Raw genomic sequence first — 27,506 nt, 5'->3', positions numbered from 1 at the left:
CAATTTTTGGCCCGTCGCGACGGTATACCAACTTAATTAATGTACACTCTTTGTTATTAATCAGTCGAGAGTCTTTTCTGAATGGACTCGACTATACGTAACGAGTCTAATCCTGTAAGATGATGACCCGAGAGCATCATCGCCGGCGGAGCCCCGAATCCTCTCGCCGCCGGCGCAAAGAGCGGCGCGATTCTAGAGAGCAACTTCGGAATCAGCAAATAGCACTACCTGCACCGCCTCCGGAAGAACGAAACGAACTCATACACCTTCGATCGCGTGCACCTTCGCCCCTTTCATCGTCATCCTCCACTTCTTCCTCCTTATTAAATATCTCCCGTCCTTCTAGGAGATTCGGGCTTGGCGCGTTCTTCGGTGGCGGTGGCGGTGGGCGGAAGCAACATCGTGTAAAAAAGAAGCGTAGCCGTTTTCTTCGGTTCGGGAATTCTTCCTCGTCATCTGTAGGCTCGGATCTTGCCTATGGAAAAGGGTACGTCGAGCGGCAGAGGAGTCGCGAAATCAGCCCCCCTAGTAGTAGTGCTGGTAAGCCGCGTCCGCGACGTGATCAGACGGACGAAGAAATACTTGAATTAGGAAGACAGTTTGCCGAGATTGCTAGACAACAAAATGCCGAGGACCTTAAAGCAGCTGGGAGGAGCCGGCCGTCGACATTGGTTGGTGCTGCGGCGGCCCTGAGTCAGTTTCGTCGAACAAATAGCGGGAACTCTAACAGGGGGGTTGGAAGCTCTAAACCCCGCCTTGATGATTCTTCAGATGACTCGGACTGGGAGTCCGCTTCTGAAGACGAGTCGTCGTCTAGCGAGTTTGACTCCGGCCTTGCCTATGGCTCCTCGGGACTTAGCCTACCTAATACTATTAACCAGCCTATTCCCCGTCAGAGTACCCCTAGCTCTTCCCGTTCCCCCCGTCCCTCTCAAGTTTCAGTTTATGGCCCCCCTCTCCGCCGGAAATCTTCGGTGGTCGATCCGAACCTCTTCGGACCCGTAAATTCGCTACGAGGTTATGTTGAGGCTCCTTGTGGGTTTGAAACGGTTGACCGATCTACGGTTGTTGGATCTCCGCAACCGTACGGACCGTCAATAACTCCTAGTGAAGCCGCACCTAATAATCGTCCGTTACAACTGGTATATCCAGCTCCAACATCTGATCCAAAACGCTTCGATGTTTATAATGGTCCCGTCGTGTCTAGCCAACAGGACTTGTCTGCCCCGCTTCGGCCTGCACCAGTACCTCTACAACATCCAAGGCCGATGGTGCAGGTGCCCAGGAGGGTTCTCGACTCAGTGGAAACGGGCTCTGGATTCTCAGAGCATGCGTCATCTAAAAAGGTGCCCGTGGAGACTGTCGTTGCTGGTTTGGCCGGGGCTGCATCAGGGGGTGCGGCACTAAGCTCTGATCGTAAAGATGACCACATCAAGTTCGAAGAGAAGCGTGACCGTGATAATGAGCGCCGACCAAAGCGTTCGGACGCTGGCGTTCAGGCTCGGAAAGGTGAAGAGCGTAAGAGCCATGATAATCTCCCTGCGGCTCGTAATGATCTCACTGAGATACCTCGAGAAACGCGATTTGGAAATGGCCTAGAGCTTAAAAGAGACTGGCATTACCGGGAAATGATAGTGCCCGAATTAAAACGAAAGTCTGAGGAGGAGGGGCGCCGTCGTGACGAATACAACGACGATAACTCTGATCACGACCTAACGCGTAACAAGCGCAAAACCGATCTAGAAGATGAACGGAAGATTGTCCATGAAGAGGCTTACAAAAAGGAACGCCGCGACGGAGACGGTGCTAATCGCTCTAGTGTGGCAAGCTACGAACCTGTGAATGGCCCCGAGTATCCTACGCGAGACGGTCTAATTGATCCGTTTCAATTTCAAGTAGCTGATGATGCTTTTCAGACTCCTCCTTACACGACACCGCAACGACCCCTGACGCCGAATGTGATAACTGTAGATCGCGAACCTAATTTCTCCCCGGAACGACTTAGTCGGAGAGATTCTTATGAGCGGGAACTTCGTGATGCACATGAAATATACCAAACTGCCGAGCACGCGACAGCTCCTATAAGCGGGGTTGCATTTGCTGCCGCCGCTGCAGCGGTGATAGCTGAAGATCGCCGTGGACGTAGTCATAGCCGAGGTGGCGATGCTAGCTCTAGGAATAGATCGCGACGGGATGAATCCCCAAAACGTGAAAAAGATGCTGTCCAAGAAGATGCTGACCGTTATTACCGGGAAGCAGAACTTGCGCGCAAGATCAAGGACATAGAAATACAGGATGCTGAGTCTTCGGTTGTGGGCAAATGGAAGCAGGATCAGCAACCGGTGATTGTGGATGTTGTGCCACCCCCAGAAATGGATCACGGGAAGAAGAAGAGCGCCTACGATGCACCCGATGCTGATGTCCGCATTGATAATGTTCTAGAGCATCCCAATGAGCTTTCTCGTTTTCGAACGCCAGATATCAAAGGTCTCACTAAGATCCCCGTATTCACAGCAAGAGACCCTTCCGCTGAGCGAGAGCGGCCAATGCTTAATGTCGTGCGGCCTACGCCTGTTCCCACACCGATTCCAGAAGGACAGCGACGCGCGGAAGAGCCTCTTCCTAGGCTTGTCAAGAAGATTGATATTCCTCCCCCCAAGGTCATACCTGACGTAGTTATTGAATCTCGAAGCGAAGAAGCCCCGGCGCCATTGATAGCAAAATCTGTTAGTTGGGGAGAGAATCAAACAAAACGCTACGTTGTGGAGAGCCCGGAGAGAGAGGATGACCCGTATTCGGGGACTAAGATTGTGACGCCTGCTAAGCCTCCAAGAAGTCGGGCCGGGAAAAAGAGTTCTTGGGGATTAGGATTCATTGCAGCAACTCTCGGTGGTGGTAGCAATAGAAATGCGTCTTCGAGTACATCGGGGCAGACTGCTGTCGTTGAAGCGACCGAACCTAAAAAAGCTTCAAGGAACGGAGACGAACCCGCAAATCGTAGAGCTTCGGTCCCATTCAAGAGCACATATGATAGCCCACCTATCCCTGGCCCCAAACCCCCCAGCCTAAAGGGTGCCCAGATGCCGGGTTCCTTTGAGGAAGACCCGGGTTTTACAGCAAATATAGCTGCCGCCCTTGAAGGTAGCGGGTTTGACCCTAATATCGTTATCGACGATGCGAGCTTTCATAAGCGTGATTCACCACCTGGGTCGAATGACTTCAGCGTATACCAAGCACCGTTCGTGGAGTCAGTGGCCGACTTGAGAACAGTTGACGGTCCAAGGATTACCACTTCTCAGGGTGGCCGGGAACATGGCTTCGTTATTGGGGAAGTCGAGACGCCATCTGACGAGAGGGATATCTCGACTGATAAATCGCGAATTCTTTCCGAGCTCAATAGAGCAGAGCAGCGCAAGCAGGACAAGGCCCCCGAACGAGATAGTGCCGAGAAGCCCCATGTTATTGTCGATGACAGTAAGGCTGCAGAGCTCTCGAGATCTATCACAGAGGACGACTGGGATGTACTCTCGAATAAGTTTAGCAAAAAGGAGAGAAAGAAACGCGAGAAAGCAGCAAGAGCTCAATCATTGGATGACACACCAATCGACAATAAGGCCCAAAACGAGCAAGGTCTAGAGGCGGAATTTATCGCTGAAGGGGAAGACAGCTCACCTAAGAAAAGGCCAAAGAAGTCGAAAAAGGCTGTCGTTGTCCAAGAGGATTCGAGACAGCCTGACATTGTAGAGAGCCCCAAGGTCGTAGCTCCGGTCGATGGTTCTCGGGATGTACAAAATGTCAATACCGTGCAGATTGACACGTCAGATCGTCTAGATGAGAGCAACAGGAGATCTAAGCGTGATTTAGAGATATATAACTCGCCTTCAATACCCACACCGAAGCCCGAGACTTCAAAGAACGGGCCGAGGGGGCCTATAGGAGCGGATGTCTTTACTCCTGACGACGAATCTGGCAGTTCAAGAAAGGATAGCTGGAGGGCTAGGCGAAACTCGGGTGAATCTTTTTCGAGGACGGTCCTGCCATCGGAACTTTCAACGGCAAGCTCTTACGGAATAATCGATACCGCGGATAGTATTATCGAGACCGAAGAAGAGTGGGATACACCGAAAAAGAGCAAAAAGAAGTCGAAGCGTAACAGTGAGGTACATGATTCACCACCTAGGTCTGTACCAATCTTGGAGGCTGCTCTAGACCTTGCTCAGAAGGTAGACAATACTTCTCTCCCTAAAAGCGAACAGGGTGCTCTAAGAAGGGGTAAAAAGAGTAAGCGTGGCTCTGTTGATGATGAATTTGCGTTTCCGACTGTCCGTGGCCTCGAAGACTGGGATTCGTTCAACGAGTCAACGAATAAGTCTACGCAAGACTCTAGTGTTCACGACTCCTTGTCGCGCGTAGCGCTCCCTGTTGAAGATCTTTACGATAGCCCAAAGGAGATGACCGAATCCGCCAGCGATGTACGTAGTGAAAAGACAGCCGCCACAGAAGAGGAGTTAGATACACCGAGGAAATCGAAGAAATCTACGCGAAGTTCGATTCCATATGAAGATCGGCCCTCAACGCCCCAGTCCGTAGCTCCATCTGAAGCCTCCGTGGGAAGTTCCAAGAGGTCGAAACGGGATTCCTATCTTGATCCGTTGTCGACGCCATCAAGGTCAGCTCCGGCCTCTGACGCGGGTACTGATGATTCCCGGAAGAAGAGTAAGAAGAAGAAAAGAAGAAGCGTTCCTGCTGATTTGCCTGAAAACGAGAATGATCTTACTGAAGGAGGACCGACCGATAAGGGAAAGGATCGATCTGAGATCTTAGATTATGATGCTGACTCTGTAGTTCCGAACCAAGCTCGTTACGACGATAGCCAACCAACTGGTAACAAGACGAGGGATGATAAGGCGGACCAAGCTAAAGCCGTGACCTCCATTCCGAGCAGTGCTAATAAAAAGGATCGCAAAGGCTCTAAAGCGGAGATAGATAAAAAGAGCAGCGGAAATACAGGTTTCTTCGGCCGCTTAAAATCTTCAATTGGGATAGTTGAAGAAAAGGAACCTCTACGCAAATTGGATGAGGGCAAGAATGATCCTTTTTTAGGTAATGCCGGCATCCTTGGCGCAGGTGTCGGCTCGACAGGCGATGCTATTATGTCCCAAGAGCCCCAGCCAAATGCCACCAATGCTCCTTTAGATGAGGAATCCCGAACTGTTCCCTTCACTCCCCAGAGACAATCAACTTTATCACGAGAAGCAGAGCCTATCGACCCCGAGATTGTCCCGCGGGAAATTCGACCTGCCATAGATCCTAAACATGGTGACCTGTTACCCTTACCTCCAAGTCGCTCCGGGTCTCCTCTTTCTAAGCTTGGTGATGACTTTCCACCTCTACCGGATAGCCGTCCTGAGACACCTGAGCATGAACGACATTCGCGTGAGGCGCCTACTCATACTCGTCGTCGCAGCACCCTCGAAACGCCGACGAGGCCAAAAACGCCTAGTCAAAGCGCGATACCTATCCAATTTTTCCGTCCGGGGCATAGGCATACACCGAGCAATGGAAGATCTTCACCGTCGGTGTCACCAATCACTGCCACTGTAGAATTCGGAAGCGAGTCGAAGAATCGCTCTCGTCCGGCATCCTGGGAAGCCTCTCGGGACTTCAAACCCTTACTTCTTCTCCAGAGGGCGCTACGGGGATCGATCGACTTATCAAACTCCCCCGAGAGAGAATCCTCGCCTTCGGGGTCTGAACCTCGTGGGCGAGGCTCGCCTTCATCAGCTCACCTAATTCTGGAGTCTCCTGACCGAGACCACCCTTTCCGCGATAATATCTTTTCCGGACCATTGTCATCGCCAGTTGGGATATCTGCAGAAAAACCAGAAAGCTCGCATGCGGCTGAGAAGGCCTTTCAACTTCATGAAGATGCCTTCAGGCAACTACCTAACGAAGCTTCATTCCACCGAAATAGTAGAGCAGACGGTTCCCACTTGTCTCCTCTCCCTGAAGAGTCAGACTTGAAGCTTGCTGAGGATGATTCTCATAGTCCTTTCAGCTCGCCAACTTTCTTAGTAGCCCCTAACATTGGAGATCGAGGTGATTCCGTCCAAAGCCTTCTCAAAGATAACTTGGAGGATAGTGTTGTTTCAACAGAAGCAGCGATGCCTATCATAGGAGAACCAGAAATTACGATCACATCTGATGACCGTAGCTTAAGCCAGGCCAACGAGGCTGTTGTTTCTGCAGAAACACCGTACGGATTTCTCCCCGTTTCGGACTTATTTCCTGGAAGTAAAACGCCAGATTCGATTGATACCTTCGATACTGCCCTGAGCAACGCGGGTGACCATGGACCTCTAGAATCTAGTGGTTCATTAGACAATGCTCAAGATGACGATGAAATACAGGAGAGGGGGTGGAGCAATATCGAAGAATTAATGGCGGGTTCGACTAATACAAAAGCTACTCTGCTCCAAGATGAAATTCTCAGTGGTATTGCATATGAGCGAACTTCGCCTACTGGACAAGTGGAGTCTGTACCGGCTATTGCCTCTACAAAAGATGCACTAAAGGCCTCGGAAGAAGACGTAGACGATAATCAATCGATCGAAACACTGGCGCCCGAATATTCTATTTCAGAAGTACATGAGGAGCAACCTTCAATTGAAGTGCAGGAGCCTGACTCTGATGCCTCGACTATTTCGCAGAGTACAAGTACTACGCCAAAGAAGGGCAAGAAAAAGAAGGAGAATCGCAAGTCTCAATCTACGGAGCGTGGTCTAGAAAGTCTGCCAATTACTACGGATACTCAAAACGTAGGGTTGGACGAGCTGCCCGTACAGCGAGCTAGTGATGCTGTTCCAGCATACAGCAACCCGATCCCCACCGAGCAATTGCCCTTGGTCAAAGAGAAACCGGCTGCTGTTGAAGAACTCACTTTCAGTCACGAAGAGCCAGCCATACCTGAGTCTAAGGCACCTGAGGTTGAAGTAGACAGACCTACGATTGAGCTACACGCAGAGCCAGAGCTAGCCTCAGCGTCATCTCCTATCCCATTAGATATAGCCGCTATTGAGAAGCCTACTGCCCCTGAAGCCGAGATTACTATCCACCCGGAAGTATCTAATATTGAGTTGGGAGTTCCTTCAGTTAAACCGGAGCATAGTGTCGTCGAGTTAGAGACTACTGCTACTGAACCAGAGATATCCTCTACTGAACCAATAGCGACTCCTGAACCAGAACTTCCAAGCGGCGAAGCAAGTACGGTGGAAACTGAGCCGAACACTGGAGAAACTCGTATCGAAGAGCCAGAGACTTCTACCGTTCAGAAAGATATCCCTGCTACTGAAGCTGTATTAACTGTAGTGGAATCAGAAGCGCCTAGCGTTGGACTAGAACCGATCGCTAAGTTAGAGCCAACTGTTCTTCAGAGCAACCCGACTGCAGCTGGAAGCGAGACTCCTACTATCCAGACAGAGCCTACCATAATTGGAGTAGAGTCAGCCTCTGAACAAGAACCAGCCCTGCCCAATGCTGAGCTAGAGAAGCCGGAGCAACTTGAGACAACCCTAGAGCTTTCTCCTAGTGCCTTTGAGAAAGATGAGAAAAAGGAAGAGGATATACAGCGGCCACTATTAGAGAATGAGCAAGCTGAACCTGCCACCTCTGTTGAAGAGCCAACTAAAGGAACCGAGGAGTTAACACAGGAGACCAGCGTAGAGAGTCCCCGTGTACTTCCTGTTGACCAACAAATCTCTAGTCAAGATCAACCAGAAGCTACTTCACCAGAACCGCGTGATGGCCAATTGGACTCGCCCGAGGAAATTCCTACCATAGAGACGTCTGAGAAGGAGGAGAACAAGACACAAGCAACAGTACCTGAGCTAGAGGACCAAGTTATTGATGAACAAATTCTAGCCCAGGAAGAAGAGGGCCAGCCTCTTTCTAAATCACCGTCTCTTCCAATAGTGCAAGTCGAGGACCAGCAACCTGATACTCCTGTGGAAGGCTTCGTAGAAGCACCAGCTAGCCCGATACAAACTGAACAGCAACCAAATCTATTTCCCGAAAATGAATCAATTAGCGAACAAGTGCTCCAAGAAGAACCTACAAGGCCCAGCGAAGCCAATCGGGATGACGAGAAGACGTCACGAGAAATACTTTCTCCGAACCAGCCGGTGGAGCCGATATTGAGCAACCCCGCGGTTGATAGCCACGACGATCTTCAGTCTACGGTCCCTGTTCTTGGACATGATGAGCAGCCGCAATCAGCATCGAAAACAATTTTAGAAGAGACCTATTCGCCTGACGATTCTATAAAGCCTGAAGTTTCTATTGTGGACGGAGAACAACACGATGAGCAACCCACTTTGACTAAAACTGATCTACAGCGCTCCGGCGAACAGGAATCAAGCGGCTCGGCATTATTGAAGGACACTAACGTGGATGGATCACCGCTGCAACTCGATATACTTAGCAGTGAAGATACTAAGGACCGGCAAGGACCTGCGTCAACCGATCCAACCGAGGTTCCGCTTTCTAAGCCCGATTGGAGCGAAAGCTCAGAATACGAGCAAGACAAATCAGCCGTACCATTCCAAGCGGTGGAGGAAGCATCGAGTTTAACCCCAGAAACCGATGACGCCCAACCACCGAGTCTTTCTAACGAAGTGATCAGTGAGGAGGCACGGGAAATGACTCCATCACTAGATAAACCCGGTAGCGAGAAGGGGGAAAGCAAGGAAATGAGTCAAGATGCGTCAGAAGTAGTTGACACTTCTATATTAACTGGTCCCAATCCGGAACCGGCGCCCCAACCAACACCCTTTGAAGCTGGTGTTAGCGAGCCTCAAGTCGTCAGCGATGTTCCCGAAAAGCCGTCCCAAGACCGCAAGAATGAATTGGATGCATCACTCGCGGAGGAGCAGTCCTCTGTACCTCAAACAATTGTAGAGGATGTGCAGGAGCCTGTTATAGAACAAGCTGAACCAATTGCGGATATTGTGGATACCACCGATGCAATCGATGCAATCGATGCACATGCATTGAGTGGGGAACTAGAATCTAAGGAATCTAAGGAATCTGAGGAATCTAAGAAATCTGTGGGGGAGCCCACGATTGTGGAGACAGATGTTGATAGCAACCCACCCTCCCACTCTCTCGCTCCCGAAGTTGACGAAGTTGACGTGACAGCTGTCACTCAGGTGGAAAATCAAGCTCCCGAGTCCGAGTCTACCCCTAGCAAGGAGGAGGAAGACGAAGAAAAGCGTGGTCCTATCCAAGTCGAGACTGTCACTAACGATATTCCCCAGGAAACACCGGAAATTCTGGATGCGCGGGGTGATGCGGACAAGGAAGTAACTTCACCTACTCAACTTACCATTGACAGAATTAGCGACGGCACCCAAGCAGTTCAAGCAGTTCAAGCGAAAGAAGATACTGACGTATCACCGAAGATTAAGCAACTAGAGACGGACGAGAAACCTGAAAATATCTCTACTGGCACTGAGGAAACGCCAGCATCCATCATCTTACCAGAGATATCAACCGAGCCAGTTGTCGTTTCCGAGGATATCGCACAAACCGGAGAGAGTCTTGGTTTAGATCTAAATCCACCTAGCATCGAAGGATCTGAGAAGGACGAAGAGAAGCCCCAAAGCCCCAAATTCCCCGGACCACTCGAACAGGGACCTATGGAGACTTCGGTGGAACTGGTCGGTGAGACCCCTGCGCCTGACACAACCTTCAACCCCGACTGGGCTTCTATTAACGTACCGCCCCCACCGGATTACTTACCGGAATCCGAGGCCCATTCTCAAGAGGCATCGGGCAGTTTTGGTGATGCGTCGAAGGTCCAACAAGAACCATCTCAGGGTCAGCCAATAGACCCATTGGATCAGCTTATCCAGCATATTGAGGCTAAGACCCAATCAAATACCCTTGACGACATACGAGACGGGCCAGACCTAAAAGATTTCGACGTTGCTACAGATACCCAAGGGCAAGCCCCCCAGGAAGATGCAGAAAATTCGATAGAAGCCCAAAACAGTCTACTAGCGGAGGACGCATCAAAGGATGAGCATGCCAGTGTTCAACAACCATCAGGTGAAATCGTACCAGCGGTGCAGGAAAGTGCAAATGACAATTTACCCATTGAGGCGGACGCTGTCCAGGAGCCTTCTACCCAGGATGAATCCCAAGTCATACCAATCCTGCCGGCTCAAGATAATCTCCCCACTGAAGCCAGTCCTACAGCAGTCCTCGAGTCGCAGGATAAGGTTGAACAGCCTTCAGAAAGTATGACAAATGACAGCGTTTTAGCAATCTCTCAAGTCGGCGAGCCAACTCGAGCTATGCCTACTAGTTCCGAAGATGATCTGTCGAATCCTCTTACAGAGCATACTACCCTCAGCGATCCACAGGCTGAGTCTAACCTATTAGCCGAGGATAAGACTCAAAGCACTATAGAAATACTGCCAACGATTGTGGAAGAGGCTGAGAGCGAAGATCAAGACGCGCTCGATTCTACAATAGGAACAGTGGCGCCGATGACCGAGCCAAGTACAGAGGCCCCTTCCTCAGACCTCATCGAAATGCCATCGACTATATCGCAAAATCAGACTAATCTAGGTGAAGTCGCGTCAGAAACTCCGGTGATAGCTGAACCAGTGGAGTCGGTGTCTCAGCCGCATCAAGATGACCCGCAGAGCCCTATAAATAAGGACAAGGGAAAGGAGAAGGAAATTAGCCAAGTACAAGAACGAGAACCCGAGTCGCCCCCCTTACCAACAGAACCTCCGACCGAACAACCGCAATCCCCTACTCTCGAGAGCAGTCAACCGCAAGATGTGATGCCTTTGGATCCACCCTTGGTTCAAGAGATTAAGACGGAGCCACACCTGACTGAGCAAGACCCGCCTGACCTATCCGATTTACCTACCCCCGGAACGAGCAAGACCGCGACCAGCACATTGGATATCTCTCCTTCTCTAACGAAAGAGACTGAGCCACGAGCATCGGATGTTACGGGTACAACCGTCCAATCTCAAGACTCTGAGCAGGAACCAGGAGTTCATACAGACAAGGCAGGTGACGATATGTTGATAATCAGGCCTGAGATCGCCCCAAGTGGAGAAGTTACAAATGTCCAGGACCAGGAGAAAACTCGACAAACCAATGATCTAACTGAAAACGCTATGCTAGAGGAAGAACCCGTGGCTGAGCCTGTACGCGACGACGAAAGCCTGGAAAACGTGGTCACGCCCAGGCCAAAGAAAAGCAAAAAAGGGAAAAAGCGAGGGACCCAGTCAATCTTAGACGATACGGCATCTATACCAAGCCAAGAAACTACCGAATCCGCCCCAAGCATGCCAGCAGCCGTCGACGAAGCAATAAATCCTACGAAGAGCACTATACCTACAGTTAGCGAAGAGCTTTCTCTCCTGCCCTCGGACAGAGTAGACGAGCTTACCGAAGCCGCAATTACGATAGTCCAAGAAGATGATTCTAGATCTCCCACAAATAATCAATCTACCGTAGCCAATGCTAAGGAAATTGCAGAGCTGGAGCCTAAGAGCTCCGAGAGCGTCTCTATAGAGGATAAGGAAGGTGAAGAAAACAAGCAACTAACCCTTCTAGATGAAAACCTATCCGAGCAAATTCCAGAGCAGACAGCTAAGGAAAGTCCAGTGGTGCTTTTCACAGACGAGCAAAGCGAAATTCAAGTCCCAGCTCCTACAGAAGCCTCGAAGGAAGGAAAGTTAGACGAACCTGTCTCTCCCAAAAAGAATAAGAAAGGAAAGAAGGCCAAGGGAGACAATTCTCACGATAGGAATGCCTCTGCCTCCCAAGTCGAATCGAGTCAAGTATCTATGGACGCAATAGACAATAACAAGCAGACGGATATTGGCAGATCTACCTCCCAGCAAAGCCCCGAAGGTGCAGACATTATTGATCTTGGCCCTACTGAAAATAAAGATATGGAAGTCAAGGATGTTGGTCGTTCAGATGATGTACAGTCACAAGAACAAATTCAAGCAGAATTTGAGTCTGCAGCTCAACCAGATATAAGTGAAATTGCAGAGACTGAAAACTTAGCACTCGAGAGCTTAAAGGACGAAAAGGTTGAGGAGGCGGCTCCTACTAAGAAAGGCAAAAAGAACAAGAAAAAGAAGCGCGCAAGTTTACGGGAAGATGAGGCAATTTCACAACAACAGCCAGCTCAACTCACTAGCGATCTAGCAGCTAGTACGTCCGCGATCGAGCAGGTCAATACAGAAAAGCTCTCTGTTCCAGAAAATTCAGCAGATCGTGACGCTGCAGATCTAACACCTGGCCAAAAAGACGATGGGGAGAAGGATCCAAGCACCCAGGAGCCCGAACCTGAGGCCGAGATGCTAGCCGAACCGGAGCCGGATTCCATCCCCCAACAGCTAGAGTCGCCTATGGAAGTCAGATCTACTAATATACTTCCCGATGTACCTCCCGTGAGCATTGAAGATACGGTTTCCATTGAAGAGAATCACTCAACTGGCCTGCCCGAAACACCGGTCGAGTCCACCAGTATCGAGGAGGCTCCGATTGTAAGCACACGGGATAATAGACCTTCCGCCGAGGAGAATATTCCTACAGTGGTACCGCCCCAGATTGTCGAGGAGCAGATTGAAAGGGGCACGTTACCAGAGTCTGACATTCCTCTATCAGACCAAACCCCTCCTGAAAATATTGCCACTGTTCCTACGTCCGAGGAGCCCAGCGCCGAAGATACCTCTCAGTTGGAGGTGATCCAGTCAGAGACCGTTAGCCAGATGCCGGAAGAGCAGACCAATGTTGTTTACTCAACTCCTCCGCGAGAGGAGCCGGTGTTCCAGGGACTAGTCCAGTCAGACGAAAAGCACGAGGAAACCGTAGATCCTATCGCTTCCGAAACTCCGGCTGAAGTAGTACAGCTTGATAAGTTCCCCAGGTCAGAAGAAGATTTGCAACCAGCAGAATCTACCCAACTAGAGGCCGTAGTATCAGAAGAGCCTGTGCCTACCCAGGATCCGCCAAAACAGGAGCCTGCGCAATTAGAGGAGCCAATAGCTACGGAGGAACCGTTGAATCAGGAAGAACTACCCAAGCTAGAAGAGCTCGCTCAACCAGGCGAATCTGAGCAATTAGTCTCTGTGCCACAAGATCTTTTGGAGGTAGAAGCACCTGCACAGCAAGATTCGATACAGCCAGAAGAGTCTGCACAACGTTCGGAGCCGGGGTTGCTAGCTCAAGCAGAAGAACCTACACAGCTAGAAAGTTCTGTAAACCCTGTCCAGGAGCTCCCCGTCACCTTGGATGAAACTGAGTCCACGCTGACAAAGAAGTCTAAGAAAAGCAAGAAAAAGAGAGTTAATCAAACCGAACCAGAACTCGCATCAGAAAGCACGAAGCTAGTTGAGACTCAAACTCAAAAGGAGTTACCGAAGCAGTCTAGAGACCAACATGTGGACCAACGTGCTGAGCATCGGGCGAGCTGGGGTTTCTTTGGGGGGCTTACCGACTCATTCAAGAGTCTCCTGAGTATACAAGAACCTATGACGACCTCGAAAGACAACGAAAATACAGAGGACCTCCCCGAAGTGCCTACGAAATCGGAGTCTAAGCCAGAGGAGAAGGAAGCCAGTCAGCCTGAAACGGAACCTACGCTAAAAACCGTGCCCTCATCAGAACCAATAGAACAATCCGAGCACCTTGATAGTCAGCTAATCGTTGATGATACGTCCACAATCGCCACAGATGCTGTGCCCGAAGACGTCTTACCTGAGGTGGCTACAAGTAAAAAATCCAAGAAGAAGAAGAAAGCAAGCCAAGTTAGCCAGGAGCCCGATTCTAGCGCTACGGTACCTCTAGAATCCCAAGCACAACCAAATTTGCCCGAGGAGTCTCCCATACAAGAGAGCCAGGAACAACTTGATACTCCGCCTAAGGTAGAACATGCAACAGCCCCGAGGGAGGAAGAGAAGTCCAGAGAAAACCCCTCTCAATCTTCTGGTAGCAAAATGTCCAAGAAGGAAAGGCGAAAGATGAAAAAATTAGCTGCTCTAGCCGCCGAGCTGTTTCAGCCCGAACCTGACTTGAAGACCAAGGATGAGCCAGTAGTGCCTAAAACAGTACCAGGCCCCTCAGAACCACCCCCGGAGCTAGTAAACTCAAACTCGGAAGTGCAAAATGCCCCTATTACGAACGCCACATCGACGAGCTTTCGGGAAGAGGGCTTACAGTCGCCAACAGTAGAGGCTGAATCCTCGACTCAACCTATACAAGGGCACGTCGGAGATCTTGCCGAAAAAATTGGTGAAGAAATAGGTGCGCCTACGGACCAAGATACCTTAGCTCCCAGCTCCGAGCCGGCTCTTATAACCTCTGAAGTGGAAAATACAGCCAAGGATACACATTTGGATGGAACTCTCAATGCTATAGGCGAGGCCGCACATGACGTACAAGAATCAAAGGAAGCTTTGCCCGACATTCCTGTCGAAGATCTTGAAAAGGAAAAAGAGGCTCTGATACTCAATACTCCTGAACCAAGCACTGGAATCCCAAATTCCGACCTGCAGTCGCAAAGTTTGCCAGATGTCGAAAAGCAAGATGATACGACAGCCAGCACGGAACATTTAATAAGCGAAGAGCAGTTGCCTATGGAGTCGAATGATATTCCGGAGCCTATCAAGACACCTAAGATAAGCGCCACCGAGCAGCAAGAATTGCCTATCAATGAACAACTCGATACTGACCCTTCTGCGCCGAAAGAACCGGAACCTCAGCCTTCCCCTGTTAGCCGCAAGAAGTCAAAAAAGGACAAGAAAAAGAAAAGAATGAATGCCCAAGCCGGATTAGAAACAGGCTCGGGAACTCAGACGCCTGTAAGCCAAGAACCGAATACAGGTCATAATTCGAGCGACATCGTCACAGGGGAGCCCACAGCTCAGGGACTGGAAAGGACAATGGTAAATGAGGGTGAGTGGCTAGAATCCCCAAATAATCCCCCACAAGATGAGACACGCCGCAAAGCGTCGGGCACTTCTACTCCTCTAGAGTCCATAGAAGATGCACTGGGAAACGCTTCTCCGGATACAGTAGCAAAAGAGAACGCCCCGAGAAGACTGACTCCAGAAAATATCTCAGAAGTCGAAGGGCAAGGTTCTAAAGCAAAGGACGTCGAAGAAGGAATTCCCCCCAAGCCGAAAGACCAAGATCAAAATGCTGAAAACATCAATATCAGTCACCCTGACGAGAACAGCGTAGAAGTTCCGGGAATCACTCAACCGCCGTCGCCCGTATCGGAGCGCCATCCTAACAAAGGGCCTCTTAGCGAAACCAGACAAGACATTTTAGACCACGTCGAGTTACCGGGGCCTGTCACCCCTCCTCGGACTCCGTCAACGGTTGCCGCACACACGGTCAATGTTGACCTTTCGCCGGCCCAGCTAAGTAGTCATATAGAACACGAGCGTCCATTCGATCAGTCACCGCAGCCAGGCAAGAGGATTAGAACTTATTTGTCCAGCGGCGACCCTACGATATCTAAACTCCTTCCGACTCAACTCAAATTTCCTCGAAATACCGAGAGCTCAAGCTACGATGCCCGCGGGCTGTTACCACCTGCAGGGTCATACATCGCAAAAACCAGTGATAACAATGTCGTTTCGCATGACATCACTCCTACCCGAGAGATTGCAGTCTCGTATCTTGAATCTCAGTTAATTACAAAGGCGGAAAACTCTCATAACGTCGAAGAGAATAGTGGTGTCAAGCAAATTAGCACTTCTGGTTTACTCCCGGTGCTCACACCACAACGAGAGATTGCCGCTTCATATTTTGAAGGGCCGCCCTCAAGTGAGATTCATCCTCATGACGACACTCCAGACGACACAACTGGAGAATTTGTAGTCAATGCACCACTGGTAGCAATGGACGAGGATATTTATACCTCACCTGCAGAGTCGCAGTTAAGTCAATTGGATCCCGGGCATGTAGAAGAAGAAAAACCTCTTTCAGCTCAGCCTGAGGCTCGGCAGCCAAGCCCCATTCAAGATACGACCACACCAGCACGTAAGATTGCAGCTATCCTTATGGAATCTCACTTTCATTCGTCTAAAAAGGCGAAGATGCATAAGGATGCAGACTCTGCAGTTCCGGAAATTATGCCTGCAGCGCCCTCGACTAGAGAGGCTACACATTTAACTGAGAAGTATGCCAACATGAAAACGCCAGATACACAAGACATACTTGATAACCGTGTAGTTTCAGAAATTTCTGAGCCCAAGGTACCAGAGGATAAGGATCCAGAGGTTAATGCAAGCAATCAGGAGACTGGGCCGAGCACAGGGGCAGATGAACAAAAAGAGGCACCGTCTTCTGATCTTAAGGAGATAGAGCCATCAGGAAATATCCCAACACATGGGAGCGTTTTCGAGGAAATCGAGAGCCCAGTAGTAGGAAGAGAAGTACAACAGAACTTACCGGAACCTCGCAGTGCTAGTCGTGAAGGCCCAACATCGAGAGAGCCACCTACTACTGAAATCATAAAAAAGCTAGACGATCTAGATACATCGGAGCACACCAGTGAATCTTCAGAACCAACAGCGGAGCGCAAAATCGACGAGGCATTACTCAAGTCACCAAGTTCAAGGCCTTTAATTCAGGACCACGGAAATTCCGGTCGCAATTCACCCCGTGTCCTTCCTCCAGTAAGGGAAGAGACGGGTGAAGAACTACAAAATGAAGGACGGAATCGGGATCACGGGATCACAAACAAGACATCAATTATTACAGAGGTGAATAGGGACAATAGGGACAGTGGATTTGTAACAGATTCACCAAATCCGATGCGGCGTAGTTCCGTGGACGAATTAAGCCTACGCGACAGCGGTGTGAATTTGCGCGATTGGCCAGAAAAGACGCCCCAAAAGAATGCAGCATTAGAAGACGAAAGCAGTGTAATTCGCACTCCCCAACCGAATGAAAGAAGAAGCAAAAAGCTAGGGTTGGGAAGCGAGACGCCAAATTTAAGCACACCGATTGCTCGCAGTCAAGATGGGCAAAGAAGTGTATCAGAAAGTATAAGTCGAGGATCAACAGATTCAACACCGCGGATGGAAAACCAACCAAGGCGGTCTGCATCCAATACGAGCATTTCACGGTTAAAGACACCTGAACCACAACAGTTTCGGCCTGAAAGTCCAGGCGGTCGTAATTTTCGATCAGGCTCCAACACCCCACCCCTTGCGCTCCGACGCACGGGTAAACGAATGAGCGGTGACCTGAGATCCTTGAGATCCTTGAGCTCCAACCTCTCCAATAATAACAATGCCTCGAGAGAAAATCTCCACCAGACCCAACAACTTCAGCAAACTCAGCAAACCACGATACCTGTGGCTAATGAGGGCCGTGTCCGAGCCAAGGACATGACGGACGTATATGTAAGTACATGATAGCAACCGTGCTCCTCTTACCCTGTTACATTACCATTAGGTATTATCCATCGTATCCATCGTATCCATTATCCGTCTTAAAACAAACAAATCATTCGAGCCCATCAAGCCATGACCGCCGCTACTCTATTTGCTAATCCCCATATGCAGGATGGCTACGGCGAGGGCCGCATTGGATCCCCACGGTCTCCAACCCGACCACAGAGCATGCGTCGCCGACAAAGCATACAGGTTCTAGAACTCGAATCAAGAGTCGAGCAATTAGTAGCCGAAAATCGCGCGCTTGCCGACGAAAAGGCCCACGTCGAACAAAACGTAACCCATCGAACTGCATCCGCCATCACCGAGCGCGATGCCGAAATTGAAAGTCTCAAGGCCTCACTCGAATGGCTACACAAGGAAGTCAATCGATTAACTGAGGTTAACGAAGGTCTTCACAGCGCCAATAACGTCCTCGCCCTTCAGCACAATGAGAAGTACAAACGCCTCGAAGCCCTGCACGCGTCGGCAGCCAAAGAACTCGAAAACTCCCGCCTAGCTCAAGATAATTACGATAGGACATTACAAGAAAAAGACAGTGAGATCCAAGAGCTACGTGCTCAACTCGAGGTTACCAAAGAGCAGGTCAGGGAAATGCAACGACAAATACTTGCCCACAAACCTCCCGACGCAGACTTCCTTCGTCTCAAAGATGAAGATCACTTTGACCATCGCTGCCAACAATTATGCCAACACGTGCAGCAATGGGTCCTTCGCTTCTCCAAATTTTCTGACATGCGTGCTTGTCGATTGACGAGCGAAATCAACGATGAAAAGATTATCGACCGATTAGACAACGCAGTCTTAGACGGCTCCGATGTTGATGAATACCTCAGCGACCGAGTGAGACGTCGCGACATATTCATGTCCATGACTATGAATATGATTTGGGAATTTGTCTTCACTCGTTACCTGTTCGGCATGGACCGGGAACACCGGCAGAAGCTCAAGTCTCTAGAGAAGCTTCTATTAGAGGTTGGACCGCCGCATGCTGTCCGCCAGTGGCGCGCCGTAACATTGACGCTACTGTCTAAGAGGCCAGCGTTTGGTGATCAGCGCAACCAGGACACCGAGGCCGTCGTACAGGCCGTCTTCCAAACCCTATGCATGATCCTCCCGCCTCCGTCCAACCTGGAGGCACAAATACAATCGCAGCTCCGCCGTGTCATGCGCGAAGCTGTCGACCTTTCAATCGAGATGCGTACTCAGCGGGCCGAATATATGATGCTACCGCCATTACAGCCTGAGTACGACGCCAACGGCGACCTAGCACGCACCGTCGCTTTCAACGCGGCGCTCATGAATGAACGATCAGGAGACTCAGTCTCTAATGATCAATACGAAGTCCAGCGTGCCATCGTCCGCACGGTACTCTTCCCACTCGTAGTTAAAAAGGGCGACGATAACGGCGTTGGGGACGACGAGGTCGTCATCTGCCCTGCGCAGGTGCTCGTCGCCAAGCCCCCGCGTCACGCCACCATCCGCATAGTCACACCCACATCCGACACAGGCGGCCCGCTATCGCGAGGCGCCACGCCCTCGGCAGCCGCTCCTAGCACCGTCAGCCTTCAGATGCAAGATGCCCCCCTCCCCATGCCAACTCCCCCGCAAGAGGCCGAGTACCTAGAAGGCGGCATCTAGAGAATGACGCCTTCCTCGCGGATACGCGAAGCAACAGCACGAACAACAGCAACAACGCGGACCCATAACAAAAATAATAGTAATAATCATAAACGGAAGGCCTAGGCCAACGAGGCATACGCATACGCATACGCATACGCATTAATGAGGGGGTCTGTCACGCATCTTAAGATTTAAGATTTCTTTTCAACCTTCTGTCACGTTTTGTCTTTTCCACGGATTTACAAAAACGGGCTTTTTTTCTTCCCCCTTTTTTTTTTGGTAAAGGGAACGGCGGTGATACCTGGTCTGGCGTTGCCTACATGAATGACTTGGAGCTTTATGCCTTTTTTTTTCCCGCTCAATACCTATCTGCATGAATGATATCTTTTTTTTTTTCCTGTCCAATATCCCATCCCATCCTCTCGGTTCGGATTGGGGGCGCGCAAGATAGAAAGAATTGTTGTTAATGAGTCATGACCCCGGATCGTGTTTTTTCTCTTATTACGGACTGTTTTCCTACTACTACTACTATTCTTCGCTTCGGATGATGATGATGATGATATGTGTATTTATATCAGAAGAGAATTCACGACTATTACTTCAGGTTTAATTCCTTCGTACTATTTTATTGTGACGATATGTATTGGCATGTCTGAGCTTCAGTTACGGTTAGACGAGGTAAGGAACTAGTAGATCTAATAGTTATAGAGACTTCGTACTGAAAACATTGTAGCTTGAGGACAGACAATACTTTGAAAATTAAGCGAGAACCTTTATATCCTGCCTAGACACTAGACATCTAAACAAATTAACGTAGGACATATCCATCTTAAATGGGAGAGTCAGCTTCTCGTACTAGAAAGTACTACTTAAAAGGTACAATTAGAGCATGATGATATAGCTACCCGTTCATCACGCATACCTACCAAGCGCAAAATAACAAAATAAGAAGATATATCTTTTATTTTTAAACATTCCCAAAAAGCGAGTGCAAAGCTCTATAATAATGGTATATCTCCAATCCGTGTCTCGTTAGGTATTCGTTGTACTCCCAACCCGATATACAACAAAACGAAAAATACAGTAACCCTAGCTCCCTCTCACTACGAATTGCTTCACATCATCGTCTAAATTTGAAGTAGATAAAGATCAAAGTTCAAAATAAATAGAAACTCCAAATGTCGGCCCATCCTATCCCATCCCATCCCATCCTGTCCTATCCTGTCAAGTGCTCCAACCCGCAGCGCTGAAATTCGGGTCGTGAAATCCCTGTATGCTTAACCCGCCCGTTTGCGGATCGTTAGGAAAGAGAGAGTTGATTGTGTCCTGAACCTCAAGTTAGCATGGTTGTTAAGAATTTAAAGGGCAACATAAACAAGGTCGTAAGAGACATACCCAATCAATATTATCCATGATACTACCGTTATGGGTCATTCCCGGTCCCCGAGTCCCCGGTGTAGAGATCCGTTGACCCCCTTGTTCTATGCTCGAGCTGTCGCTCCCCGGGCTTGCGTGATTCGGTGGTAAACTCCATAGTGCCTGCCCATCAGAAACACCTGCAAATACCATCTGCGGTTGTGACATCGGAGGGCCAGCCGGCATTGGTGGAGTATACCCCGGTTCAACCTTGGGTACATCCGGAGCTATTCCCTGAGGCAGTTGTTGTAGATGACCTTGCACAGGTGGCGACGGCCGTGAAGTTCCCGCGACGACATTTTGCCCAGGAACGGCCCGTGAGAGGCTTGTGGGCCCACGCATCTTGCGCATGCGCATATATACTGCAGTCTTACCTTGTATCTCAGAAAGGAGCTGCACGGCCTTAGCTTCGGGTGGAAGCCTGCGGTCCATGCCAAAAACGTAGTCCAAGCACGACCATATCCGATCAGCGTCGCGAGACTGCGGCCGGTAATAAACTTCAGTCGCCAATAACAGCGCGATCTGGTATTGGAAATAAGCACCAAGATACCATGCCCAATCCTTAAAATTAGAATTGGTCTCAAGCTGTATTGCAAGCTCGACGATCATGATCCCAGATGTAATAAGAAGTTGATTCAGCCGTGGCGGCATTGGGTTGGCCGCATTTGAGTGGTAGGGATGTAGGATCATGACGTGCAAGCGGTATGTCAACAGATACATGACGCATTTTGCATACCTCTGGATTGGCTGTGTGACATCTAGAAGGCGATCGTATTTTTCTGACATCCGCCGGCGGAAGTTTTCGATCTTAGTGAGCACGGCTGTCAACGTGGTCCGGCGAGTTTCAAGTCTCCGCCTGTCGATCCATATGATGCGCATCATCTCGTTGATTTCAAAGCGTATCAGGGCAAGAGTATTGTTGGTCCACGCGTCTGATGGCTCTGGCGGTCTTACGGCATGCGTAAGTTCCTCGTCATTGCAGTTTAGAGGCAATTTCGTATCGTAGTCATCTCGCCTGATCACTGGCTTCGGTCCTTGGGCCTCGCAGGTTCGAATATCGAGGAAGCATAACTGGTGCCAGATCAGACGCCGAACATGCGTTTCGAGCGGTGTAAGACCATATGCTTCTCCATCGCGATGTAAACCCATGCACTCAGCCATCCGTACTGCAGCACCAACGAGGACTGAGTGGGCCCGTGACACTTCACCTCTGCAAAGGGGAAGCTATCGTGGAATTAGTCATCTCCATAGCTAATCCCAGGGTAAACAAACGTACCATATACATAATAAACGCTTGCATCGTTTCTACCTTGGTAGTTCGTAGAAAGTTTGCCTTGCTTAAGGCGGTTTCGGTGCCCATCTTCAGGCTAGAGACCCAGCTAGCTCTGGGATATCCAACGAACTCAGGGGTGTTCTCATCTACACTGATAGCTCCGCTAAACATAGCACCAAAAATGACAGCTTGCATTGAAGGCCGGGGTTCATATCCTGCGTTTATTTCCTCCCAGAAGGTCGTGTAAGTAGCCTCTAACGTCGGCCTATGGGCACAAGGAGCAATTGGGTGAACAGAAGTGAAGTATTGCTTCATTAACTGATCTGCGGCGGCCTTAAACGGTAGAAATTGGAGGATCGACGGTGGCTCCCCCAGCTGACCGAAGAAGAAGCCGGAAGTGGGTACTATATACTGGTCCCCTGGCCTCAGGAACTCGGGTAGGTCGTCGATGCCGGACGCCTGCCCTCCGTGCTGCGGAGGTTGCGAACCCGAAGGCTGCGAACCTGAGATGCCAGCCGATATCTGAAGTTCACACTGTAAGTATCTTACCCATGCGTATCGTATGCGTCACATACCTCTTCGGATATCCTAGGTCGCGAGAGACCGCCTATTCTTTCAGTGATGCGCATTTTCCCGATCTGGATCCCTAGGTCTATCATATCACCCGCCCCGTCAACGTCGTCCTCGTACGTTACATCTAAAGCTGCAAGTGGTGTAGCCTCCAGATCGCGCTCTTCGTCATCTTCACCTACAATATCGTCGGCCAGACTGCGCTGCTGTAACGTACTCTTGGACGTCGTAGACTTTGCAACATCACGCTCGAGTTCTCGTTCAAGAGTTCCTTGCTTCTCCTTGATTTCGGCAAGGCGCATTTGACTAGCTTCGTCCAGTCGCGGTCCTATGTATAGACAGTCTCGGGCAGCCTTGTTGCAGTTTGTGCAGGACGGGCTCGTCTTGGAGCATTTTAACTTTCTTCTTCGACATTCTAAGCAACTTTTATAGACGGAGCGCAAGAAACAAAACGTTGGTCTCCCGGCTGAGTTTCGAGGGACATGCCGGGAAACCAAGTTTTGTTTCTAGGATACTCCGTGCTTGTAAATTAGCATCCATACTTCGTATTGGCAAAGAGGACGTAAGGAGGTGGGACATGTTAGAGATACATAATACGTATGTCCGATTCGCTTTTCTTTTTTCTTTTCCTTTTTGTCTTCGCGTTGGGAATATAGGAATAGAGGGTATATCTCACCTATTAATCATGCGGTTGCGCCGGCGAATAGGCTTCGCCTGCCAGGCGGCGCGTGAGTCCGGATCTAAGCCGGCCACGTGGTCGGTTTGTTCCATGGTTGAGGAGCGGTATTATAGTGGGAAAGCGGCCGGAGTTGGCGCGGGATTGTGAAGAACTACTCTAGCCGTGCTAATGCGCCGACGCCGCCCTGTGGATCGTCGGCTCGATCTCATAGGTCCATCTAACCCCCCAGATTTCATGTCAGATCTCACCCAGAACGCCGGGGATTTTGGTATCGGTTAATTGGGCGCCGAGATCAATTTATTTACGTCTCGGGCTCGGTGGGTATTCGTAGGATTCTCTCGATACAATACGATAAAAGTACTGACGTAAATCAAGTCGTCTATTAGGTGTGGCGAGCAAAGGTCTATTATATGGAATCAGAACAGAACCCGGTCAGTTGTCGGCGCCTGCACCCACATATTTGCTATTGGGACAAGCTAGGCGGATTCTGTACATTGAAGGGGGGTGGTAATATACCGATATCTTGGGCTCCCTTGCATACAATCAACGTCCATGAATCGAAGCGGCAGCGTTATAGGTCCCTCCGTCGCCGCTGCAGCAGATGATGCATGGCGGAACCGCCCACGAATAGCCCACGAATAGCCGTAGGGTATCAAGCGAGTCCGGGGGGGTCAGAGCGAAAGAGAGAACGTTATGTAAGAGGGAGGGAGAAAGGCAGGGTTGTCTACTCCGCCATGGCTAATAGGCGAATGAAATGAGAATGGCAGATATATTAAAAGGAGAAAATTACAGAGAGTATGTACCTAAAGATAGGCGCGCGAGCGGTGGGGTTATTCTTCTCTTGCGCCTGCCTCTGCCTCTTATTGTACGCACGTGGTTGAGTACATGTAGCTTCCACATACCGAAGCATTGAGACACGAGGCTTAGTACATTAGGTAATGTACCTACCTAAGGAGATAGGTTATGTAGGTACCGTACCTAGGTAGGTATCTATGTGCGTTTACGCAGAAGTAACAATACGCCTGTATTCTCTGTATTCTCTAGCACCTACCTTAGTTGCTAAAGCATACCTACATAACACTGGACGAACATCAATAGTGGGTACCTAGGTAAATATGTAGTGGTAGTGGCTCGTCCAGCGACTCGGGTAACGTACCCCGAATAAGCGGAGAAAGGGCTCAAGGAACCATCAGGGAACAACCCTTTTATATAGAAGTTAAGGCTAACCATTTATGGCTACCAATCAAGAACCTCGAACGTCCTTTCAGAAGAACCCTTCGCTCCTATTCACGTTTCCTGTTTCTGCACCTAGTCTGTCGCATATTGACTACTATGCGTTGAATTATCCAGCCTCGCTCGGCGCCGCCGATGCGGTCCTCGAACGATATCTACATGGTAATAGATACCTTAGGTTCCTAACAGGCTAACCTAAGGTAATATGTACATATACATATGTATTAGGTGCGAAGAGCCGAATAATTTCTATACATAGTACATAGATAGCGTAAGGCACTATATATACCCACTCTTATAACTCTCTCAGCCCTTTACCATATCGAGAATATTGGTTACCAGCCCAACCCGGTGTTCAAGGTATCTACTGTGGTACACCACTCACTGTAAGAGGCTGACGCCCAAGTCCGTTAATGCCTGTGTTGCTCAAGGCATCCTAGCTGCCGTGTAACCGATAGTAATGTAATAACAAGCTCAACTCTTTCTAACAGAAACTCTAAGCTGTCATAGATACCAATCACCACCCTCCTTTCCTCACGTTTTAACAAGCGAACCCAGGCAGAATCAGTCGATACTGCAATGTATTACGTAGTTTGCACGACATTCTGCTTGTCATACAGGTATTATTTCTATTTTTCCCTCTATGTAGGTATAGGTACCCATATATTGACCATATATGCTGGTCACATATGCTGGTCACATACCCCGGCGTGTATCAATACACCGCGCGCATAATATCCAAAAGTCGTAATTCTGTATATCATATTTGGGTATCGTCTAGCGGTTTACCAGACAGCTGGAATTGTGTTTTTCTTTTCCAAGCCACCCCAGCTTCGGCCGGCGCCTCATCCGGTGTTACTACGGCGATGCCGGGCATTCTTTACTCTCCATTGCCTCAGAGCCAATCCAATCTCCAACATCTTATCGCGGCCGGCATGCTTGTCTATTAACGACAAAAACCACCGCAACCGGGTAATCCTACCCGGGTTCCCTTCTGCAAGGTCCCTTGTGATATTGTGGAGTAGTGCTCGCAGGACTATCATCGGTATTACTGTGCCGCGTCTACTTTGGAAGTAGGTGATACACCGTGAAATAAAAGCAAAAGATTGCCTAGGCGAGATATTCTGTGAGATAGCAAATGCCATTGCTGCTTTAGTTGCTGCCTTGGTCGCTTTCACGAGCTTACGTCTCGTGATGAACTTGACAGGTCTTTGCCTTTGCCTTTGCCTTTGCTCTTCCAGTAGCCGCTTTACCCGCATAGCACTTAAAACTTTGTAATGCCTGGATGACCGGTTTCCTATCAGAGTTTTCAAGGTCTCGGTAGACAAGTTAGTGTCCCAGAAATTTTTAGTGTCGGCCTTTCTTTTGCCTCTCGCTCTACTTTCTCTATAGAGACTTAAGATTTCTATGGCTAGGACTGGATCGCCCATCCCAATAGCAATATTAGCTAGGGGGGTTGCCGGGCTCTTGGCAAGGATTCGCATCCCTTTCGCGAAGTTCATAATATCTTGCTCTCGGCCGAGTTGATTGAGGAACTCGTAAAGGCCTTTCGCAAGGCGAAATTGGCCTGTCTTCCACAGTGCCATGCCAAAGTAACCGTAGCACGTCGAGTCCTTCCTTCGAGTTCGCTGGAGCACATTGTAGAATTTTACGTGATACTTAAGCGAAGAACCACACCTAACCAGATACATTTCGCAAATCTCTCTCCTCGAAAGAGGCTTTGTGTCTTTGCCAGCTTCAAGAATACAAGCTGTCTGTACAAGGTAACGGTCATCTACGCTTGGTAACCGGGCTAAAAGTTGTAGCCATCCCAGACGCATTCGGGGGAAATATACGTCTGTCGATTCCCTATGCATCAACAAATAATGGGTACCGCTTTCTAATATATGGAGATGATCGGCTAGGTTAAGTCTCCTTAAGGGTTCGGCTATTTTATTAGTTTGCCGGATCACAGCCGAACGCTTCCAGCTACGGCCTGAGGCAATCAAGTAGGTACGCAAATTTGCTAGAACCCCTGTTGATACGTCGTTTAAGTAATCGTCCGGTATATGATCCATAGCTTTTGTAAAGATGCGTATGCTATTAATCCGCAACTCTGAAATTCTTTGTAATAAGTCGCACCAAAAAAAGTCGTCTAGAGAGCTATGCTCTTGTACTCGGTGGCTAGAAAGACCTACAATAGTTGCGTCGAGTAGATCTAGCTTAATTCGATCAACGGCCCATTCCAAAGGCTGCCCAGGGCCTGCTCGTGGTGTATTAACCCCCTCTTGGATGCCATCTAATACGGCGCAGACAACGTCGCCAGAGTAAAAGCCGCCGGCAAGGTAATCTTTCCAACTACGGCAGAACTCTGTAAAATTTGGCCTTGTTGCTGCTGTTGCCTCAGATTCTAAATCCCGAAAGATGAGATTTAGCCCGGTATCGATGACTTGCGTCGGTGTAGTCTGAGCGTCCCAAGTAATGTTTGGTAATGAGTTGTCTGCAACCCATTCTTTTGGCATGATACCATCATGGGAAGGCTCAGCAAACCAGTTCAGCATGGCTCCTGCCAAGGTCCGTTCCTGTGCGCTCTCGTCTCGGTGCTGTCGAAGTCGCGTACGAGGCGGTGATGGCGGTTTCCAACGCCATTGTGTCAGGTCTGCCAAATTCTCAAGCCCCCATAGCGGCGAGGCAGAGCGTAAGTGACCTGGGTTCAGTTCTACCATGTGTCTTTTTCCCATACGCCTTCGATTCTCCATCGGACCGGGAACAGAGGAGCCATAACGAGCGGTTGTCCTTGACTTCGCACAGTAACGATCGAATGCGGCGGCGAGAAGAGCCTCCGGGATCCAAATGCTATCGTTTTGCGGACGTATGTGACGGTTGGCGGCTCGACGACATTGCGAAGCCAAGGCGGGAGACATGAGCGGAGGGGAGGTAGAGGAGGATAGGACGTATAAATCCTCCTTTCAACTTTCAATCATGAGAAAATTTGATAGATCTAGTCAAATCATTTCAAATAAACAAGTATTAGTCGATGTTTCCGCCAACGGTTATAATACACCCGGTCGACGCGATTGGGCGTCAACGAGGTTACATGAGTATTAAATTGTGAAAGCTTGTGAAAGAATTGAAGTCGAAAAGTTGGAGCTTGGAAAACAATTGAAAGAAGCTTATTGGTCCAGCTCTAGCTTCTCGTCTCCACTATGAGCATTCTGTACTG

The 27,506-nt window shown here is 49.5% G+C and overlaps 4 protein-coding genes across 4 annotated transcripts; 2 read left to right on the top strand and 2 right to left on the bottom strand.

Annotated features, from left to right (window-relative positions):
- On the top strand, positions 1-17,548 carry F4817DRAFT_13645 (uncharacterized protein). The gene has a single exon (XM_049297823.1). The coding sequence runs from the start codon at positions 120-122 to the stop codon at positions 17,469-17,471; it is 17,352 nt and encodes a 5,783-aa protein (XP_049161446.1). The 5' UTR covers positions 1-119; the 3' UTR covers positions 17,472-17,548.
- Positions 17,549-17,678: 130 nt separating this feature from the next.
- On the top strand, positions 17,679-19,151 carry F4817DRAFT_357148 (uncharacterized protein; the record flags this gene model as incomplete). Its single annotated transcript, XM_049305882.1, has 1 exon — positions 17,679-19,151. One exon carries the CDS (start codon positions 17,679-17,681, stop codon positions 19,149-19,151), a length of 1,473 nt encoding a protein of 490 aa, XP_049161445.1.
- A 1,206-nt stretch (positions 19,152-20,357) lies between these two features.
- F4817DRAFT_357147 (uncharacterized protein) lies at positions 20,358-22,694 on the bottom strand (the record flags this gene model as incomplete). Its single annotated transcript, XM_049305881.1, has 4 exons — positions 20,358-20,459; positions 20,529-21,773; positions 21,826-22,344; positions 22,398-22,694. 4 exons carry the CDS (start codon positions 22,692-22,694, stop codon positions 20,358-20,360), a joined length of 2,163 nt encoding a protein of 720 aa, XP_049161444.1.
- Positions 22,695-24,541: 1,847 nt separating this feature from the next.
- F4817DRAFT_329841 (uncharacterized protein) lies at positions 24,542-27,395 on the bottom strand. The gene has a single exon (XM_049302312.1). The coding sequence runs from the start codon at positions 27,205-27,207 to the stop codon at positions 25,150-25,152; it is 2,058 nt and encodes a 685-aa protein (XP_049161443.1). The 5' UTR covers positions 27,208-27,395; the 3' UTR covers positions 24,542-25,149.
- Between the last annotated feature and the right edge of the window lie 111 nt (positions 27,396-27,506).

This window comes from Daldinia loculata, assembly GCF_022478755.1.
Source record: "Daldinia loculata strain CBS 113971 unplaced genomic scaffold F4817scaffold_10, whole genome shotgun sequence".
Lineage (NCBI taxonomy): Eukaryota > Fungi > Ascomycota > Sordariomycetes > Xylariales > Hypoxylaceae > Daldinia > Daldinia loculata.
The sequence above is the reverse complement of the archived record's forward strand: the minus strand, read 5'-3'. Positions and strand labels throughout refer to the sequence as shown.